General features: G+C 39.0%; 1 protein-coding gene across 1 annotated transcript; it reads right to left on the bottom strand.

Annotated features, from left to right (window-relative positions):
- Positions 1-200: 200 nt before the first annotated feature.
- Positions 201-1,512, bottom strand: LOC5566038 (steroid receptor RNA activator 1). Its single transcript, XM_001650353.2, has 3 exons — positions 1,309-1,512; positions 734-1,237; positions 201-474 (listed from the first exon to the last, which is right to left on the bottom strand). Exons 1-3 carry the CDS (start codon positions 1,340-1,342, stop codon positions 296-298), a joined length of 717 nt encoding a protein of 238 aa, XP_001650403.1. The 5' UTR covers positions 1,343-1,512; the 3' UTR covers positions 201-295.
- Between the last annotated feature and the right edge of the window lie 5,769 nt (positions 1,513-7,281).

Below are 7,281 nucleotides of genomic sequence, written 5' to 3'. Positions count from 1 at the left end.
GGAACTTTTCGAATAGGAAATTTTCTCGACTTCCCAGCGTATAGAAGGGCTGTGGAACTGTGGAAGGGCTCGTAAGAACACTAAGCTAGTAAGCAGGCTGTGATCCAATTGGGACGTAACCCCAGAAAGAGGAAGAATAAGGTAGAGTTGAATACATTTAGTTTCTTTCGAGAAATTCTCAAGTTAGTGAACAAAGGTCGTTTAACGGAAATAAAATATCGATATACTTTTATTTTTTATATATTCGCAATACTATTGCGGTGTTCTTTTCAATTTTGCACGTAGCCAAGTCCACTTACAGTGGGTTTACAATAGGTTCTTGCGTTTCAACGTTCGATGAACTTTCTTCCTGCTTGGGAACAACCTGAATTAACTGCCTTAGAGCGGGAGCCCACTGAACGCATTCCTTCCCGTGCTCGACTATGATAGACCGATGAATTTCGTTCGCCTCCACTATTTTCTTTTCATTAAGCACTACAAAAAAAAAAATAGCAATAGTTATTTACAAGGAATTACATGGTAACTGTTGCGCTATGTAGGGGTAGGCGGGGCGTTATAAATGGACAGCCCCTTGGCATCAATTGAAATATTTCAACCTCTACTAGGTAGGTGTTTGTAGTTCCGTGAAAAAAAAATGTAAGCTCGATTGCTTGAGAGAGAATAAAACTAGAACATGCCAAATTTAAGCATTTTGTATGAAACTCGACCAAACAATAATTGAAAGCATCCATACCTTGAGCTAATTGGTATAGTTTTTTGGTCAGCCCATCGCTAAGCTTCCCGTCCGTCCAGGATTGTAGCATTACATCTAATCGTTTCCGAACTTCCGTCTGTCTGGAAGTTTCCGTTTTCATAAGTAACTCTTCCAGCGTGGTCTTCACCGAATCTTTCATTTCTTCGTTCGATGGGAGGATCAGAGTTCCTTCCTCTGATGCATTAGTACCCGGTTTATTGCACCGGGGAGGAGTGCCTGTGGTAGCCATTGGCGGTAAAGGTGGCCCAGATCGGTTGGGTGGGGCAGGTGGGAGTGGGCTCGCGATTCCCCCGGAAGCACCTGTTACGAATTGAGGAAGAGTACCCCCATCTCCTACTGCTGGTTGATTTGAGCGAGTGTCAGTCTTTGCTACGGGGAAAGCTATGCGCTTATTCAGGTTTAACTTTGACGTCGGTCCAGATCCGGCAGCCACTCCAGGACTGTAGCTGATCTTTGGGGGATCATTCCAACCAGGATCATGAGCTAACGGGAAGCAGGGATCAATATAGTTGTAGAAACCCTAAATAGTCAAAATAAAACAAATGAGAACTTACATTTGTTAGCACTTCGGTAGTTTTCGGCACTCATAGTTTAGATATTAAAATAAAGTGTATCACAAATTAAAAGTTCAAGATTAGATCTTGGGTATAAAAAAACACGTATAGGTACTTTGAAAATTGAATAAAAGAGAAAGATCCAATCAATTTCTAATGTTTTGCAAACTGGAGTAAATGAACACGCTAAACTATTGTTGTACATAACTAGTTTATTTTAAACACATCGAATCCTAAATCGAGCACTGAGTAGAAATCTTTTAATGTGGAAGCCAACCTCGCTGCGGCGAAAAGCTCCACCAAAAAAAGTACACTAAAAAAATGAACATTTTGATTTCCATCTGAATTCCAATCCACACTGAAATAAATTTTATTGTAGAAACTACTAAATCCATGGTAAAATTAAGAACTGCACCAACGATTTTCAACCGACTACATTAATCTGTTAACTCTACCAAAACATACACAGCCAATTCAGATTACCGACCCCAGTAAAATTTTACTGGGTTTTGGAACTACGGTTTTTTCGGTAATTTTTACGATTACCGAAAAAACCCAGTAAACCAAAATATGTTTTGATTGGTGGAAATTACTGACTTATAAGCGGTTTCTTCACCATCGCTTAGGCCTTAAACCTGGTTTAATCGTATGGGTAAACGTGGTTTACGGCTTAGGCGAAGGTGAAGAAATCGGCCCTTAGTCAGTAAAATTGTAGAGCGTTTTTACTGGCTTTCCAGTTTTCTATGCTTCATGCTTTGCTTCTCCGGATACTGTTTTTTTTTAAATCAATACAAATTAAATTCCAATCGACATGGACATCGACATGCATTCTTCGTGAGAATAAACATCTACGGTATGCTCATATCTCAGTGGAAGTAATCGAAAAATGAGTGACAAAATCATTATTTGGTTGGTTTACATACAAGAGGCAAACTCAATGATGCAGATGAATTTACCTCTTGTATGGAAATCAACCGAATTTACCAACGTAAGCAATTAAAACGTGCTGAGCCTTTTTAAGTTGCCTAAAATGGTTGAGTTTCTCACTAAATTCCGACTACTTACCACGAGAAAGCGCAAAATAGGTGCAGGAAATGTTTGATTGCCAAAGCCGTGTCTTCCGGCGCCGGACGATTTTTCAGCAGGAGATTCTCATTTGACACATTCCCGCATGCGCATCATCACTCAATCACGATTTGCTTGTTCGGTAATTTTTTATACTGGGTACGAATTGTAAATCATAAAAAAATGCCGAACTTTCAGCTTTTTGATTGAAAACTTCTGACGTTCAGTAATATTTTTTACTTTTTACTGAACTACGGTAGCTATCAGACCCCATTTTGCAACATTACCGAACAGGCCGAAAAGTCAGTAAAAACAATTACCGACTATTCAGTATACTAAGAGTAAAGATGTGGGAAGGCTATCAACGTGTCGTTCTCACTCAAGTGACGACATGACTACTACAGAGAGGCAGTACACTCTAATATAAACTGACACTTATATTGAGCTGTTCGGTAATCCAATCCGCATGGTTATTAAATTAATTAACTCATTACGCGTGGTAAAGATGGACAAATTATGGGTGAAATTATGAAAAAAATCCAGGTGCTCAGTTTATATTAGAGTGTACTGCCTCTCTGTAGTAGTCATGTCGTCACTTGAGTGAGAACGACACGTTTATAGCCTTCCCACATCTTTACTCTTCCACAATACAGTTGTTGTGGAAGCGATGTAGGTACGATAGGCAAACAGTTTCAACACTAAATAAATCGCACTCGCTCGCTCCGCGTGTGTAGGAACAAGAGATGGATGGATATTGGTTATGAAAGGGGTCCGCGTGGTCTGTAGGGATTTGAATTCTAAACTTGTAACCAACTCAGTTATTGGGTCACCAAGTGGCTCGGTAGCTTAGTTGGTAAAGCGCTCGTCTACAAGAGTCCTGGGTTCAAATCCCAGCCGAGCACGTGGATTTTTTTCATAATTTCACCCATAATTTGTCCATCTTTACCACGCGTAATGAGTTAATTAATTTAAGAAATGTTGGGTGAAAAATATTCAAAAAGTAAAGTTTTTTAGAAGTCACTTGGCATTAGTTGTAACGACGAATGCAACCATGATACAGTTTGTTGAATTGTTTTTGTATTGTACAACAATACACGAATTGCTAATCAAGACAATACATGAACATTATATCGTATTGTATTTTCAAAATGTTTGTAAGAGAAAATATCTATATTTTTATTGTTACGATACTTAACCACCCATACATTATATTGCAAAAATCTCATATACCATACAGTGAACTGTTCAAAACAATATATTGTATTGTAATTGTATTGTAATTTTACATATACTGTATTGTATTTCCAATGGTACTGTTTCAAAACGTTATATTGTTTTTGTATTGTATTTTTTGTTCGGGCTATACTGCCTTTTGATTTTGCTGGGAACAGGTGGTCTTTGTTTATATATTCCACCAGCCTTCTTAAAGTAGTGTTGGTGACATGTTAGGTGTATGTACACGAGCGCAGAAACCACATTGCCCAATGAGAATATAAACCACAGACAAACAGACGTAACAGTGATGGAATTTCCATCGACCATTCATTTAACGATCATTTCAAATTCGCTATGTTACAAATCTCACAACCAGAGGCGCGCGCATCGTTTTTCTTCGCGTTTGAAGTTTCACACTACAACCACCTGCCGGTCCTGTTGCACGAAACACCTTTTCGTGCAACATGCTCACCAGATGATTATGGTGTAAACTGGACGATGGATTTTAAAGAAATTTGTTCCAAGTGTTACATATGTTTGTCTGTGTATATACTAAGGTGTGGAAGAAGAAGCAAAGGCTACACACTTAATCTTGGTTTCGCTGTTCGGTAATTTATTTTACGGTGTTTGAACTGTAAATTGCTTAAAATACCGAGTTTTCATCAACTACGTCGACAAATTACTGACAATCAGTATTGATTCATGCTTTTAGCGTAATTCAGTAAATTTTCTTACCAACTGCACCGTAACATTGCAACCTTTCCGTACGTAGTCAGTAAAAAAAAAAAGTTTTGCTGAGATGTCAGTAAAACAAAATCAAAACATTACAATGCGCATACGGAACATACTCTTCAGAGAAACATTAGTCAATGGAGTGCCTGCAGGATCTAGAACGGTTGAGGATCGATCTAAGACCAGTTTGTCTCGTCATCGGAGAATGGACCACAAAATCCGCGTTTCGTCAAGCAGCTTTGGTAAGTCCATTATCGATATCTTTTATATTATTGGATGCTGCAGAACTAAAATAGTCATGGGTGAACTGCAACATATCATCCGGATAAAATTATTGAGGTTATGTTAAAAATGTTTGCAAAAATATTTCCTTACAGATCCGGAACAAATGTTGGCCCGATGCATTCAAAGCGCAATGGCGCGTGGGAAATCCGCAAATTTGAAAAATTCGATATCTGGTATATCCAATAAAAACACAATGAACACACATTTTCCGTCGAATTTTACTGGGGAGAGCATTACCACAGACAAACAGACGTAACACTTAGAACACATCTCGATCCAAATCATAATCACGAGGACATGTACGCCCAATGCTAAAATTAGTGTATTTCGCCGACGGGCCAACAGGCAGTGTTGGGAAACTCGTGCTCGCGAGTTAAAAAATACTCACTCTCGTACTCGTTTGCGAGTAATACTCACACTGTGAGTTACTCATTCCTTACTCTTATTCACGCGAGAGTATGACGTCATAACTCACTGCGAGTATTACTCACGTAAAGAGTAATACTCGCAGTGAGTATGACGTCATTACTCTCGGTGAGTGAGTAAGTTACTCTTTGTGAGTATGGTGAGTAACTAAATCCCAAAGCAAAATATAATAGTATATTAGTGTGGTTTTTACTAGGTGGAAGACTGTAAATATAAATACAGTCAACTTTCGTTCGTTGCACTAAACCCGTGGCCCGATTAGTGAAAGACTTTCACTAATAGGCCTATTCACATGACGTCTCAAATCAGCTGATCGGGAAGCACTTTGACATTTCTTCTATGAAAATGACAGGCCCGTGCTAGCACCGGTCCTCCACCGATGTAAATAAATGCATAGACGGATCTGTCACATGAAAAGGCCTATCGGGCTAAGATTTGAGCTGTCAAAACACCGATTACAATAGAAATTCAGGGCTACCAACATTGACAAATTGCGGTTTATGTCAGAATGTGACGCTTGTCTTAGTTTTAGGTGGGCTATAGCCCACTTAACGGGAGCCCGATTAAAACGAAGTGCAATTAAACGTAGTGCAACGAACGAAATTCGACTGTAATTCATAGCTGCTGTCGACTTCTGTATTGTGATATGCATTTTTTTAGTATGGATATTTAAACATTACTGAACTTAGTTAAAATTCATTCAATTTTGCTTGGTTCCTATACTACAACAAGATATAAAGGAGGATTGTTAGGAAAAAGTAGACTATTTGGAGAATCTTATAGCTGAATGATAAGTCTATCCTCATTGAACCACTCCTACGGGCCTATTACACTATTATTGGCAAATTTAACTGTAATGCGTTAATAGCAGACTTGCATAACTTGCGTTTTGTTATACTACTGCTACATGCTTTCACTATTATCATAATGGTCCCAAGTGGGTAAAAAAGTGAAAACAAAATCTGGAAATAATGTTCGCTTTTTTGATTGTTTTTATCTAAAACAAGATGTGACGCTTGGCTTATTGTTTGTTTCTTAGAATCAGAAAACAGGTGCACATCAAAGAAAATTGAAAAGGAAAGCGAAAAAAGCTGAACACAGAAGCTGCTAAAGTTGCCATACACATCATTGCTGGTGTGGTACTTGTTGACTTGACAGATTGAGTAATGGACCAATGCACGAGTTCACTATTTGACGTTTGAGCGGTGCCGTGCTATGGACCGATGCACGAGTTCACTAATTTGACGTTTGAGCGGTGCCGAATTCACTAGTTTCCATGGTTACGTAAATAACACAGCACCGCTCAAACGTCAAATAATGAACTCATGCATTGGTCCATTTATGTGACCATGGAATCCAGTGAATTCGGCACCGCTCAAACGCCAAATTAGTGAACTCGTGCATCGATCCATAATGAATGGACTAATGCACGAGTTCACTAATTTGACGTTTTAGCGGTGCCGTGTTATTTATGTGACCATGAAAACCAATGAATTACGGCAGCGCTCAAACGTCAAATTAGTGATCTCGTGCATCGGTTCATTCTATCGAACGCACGACCTGCTTAGTTTAAAACCAAACTACCACAACTGGCAAAGCTGTTCGGTGCACCAATCAAAGGCTGGTTCGTTTTGACACGAAATTCAGATACGTATTTTCGAGTCTCTGTCTCAGGTTTCTATTATTGCTGTGGTGCTATGGTCCTATTATTGTAGTACACTTGTACGTAATACAGCACATTTATTCACAGTGGTTGTATATTATTCTCCACACGGAGAAAAACTAGGGCAAACGCTCCCTTAGTGGAGGTAGCTCCAATAGTGGAGTAGTTTTGGTATGTTTCGCACTAATAAATGATTATGTGATATTTTTCTATGACGTACGATGCGAAAATGATACAAGTAATCGAATAATATTTATGAAATTAACCGTAAAACTATTTTAAACAATTATTTTTCTTAATATGTTTGCTCCTTTGCACCTATAGTGGTGCATCAGTACCTATAGTGGAGGCACAGACAAACAGACGTAACACTTTGAACAAATCTCGATCAAAATCATAGTCGCGAGGACATGTACGCCCAATGCTAAAATCGGTGTGTTTGGCCGACGGGCCAACAGATGGCGGTAGTGTGTAAACGTCAAACGCGAACAAAAACGATGCGAGCGCTATGAGTGGCGGATTGGCCACCTACCATATTTTTGAATCGACCGTTAAAAAGGTGGTCGATGGACAATGATGAGAGTGTG

Source organism: Aedes aegypti, chromosome 1, assembly GCF_002204515.2.
Source record: "Aedes aegypti strain LVP_AGWG chromosome 1, AaegL5.0 Primary Assembly, whole genome shotgun sequence".
Classification (NCBI taxonomy): domain Eukaryota; kingdom Metazoa; phylum Arthropoda; class Insecta; order Diptera; family Culicidae; genus Aedes; species Aedes aegypti.
This window is presented reverse-complemented; position numbering and strand designations above follow the sequence as displayed.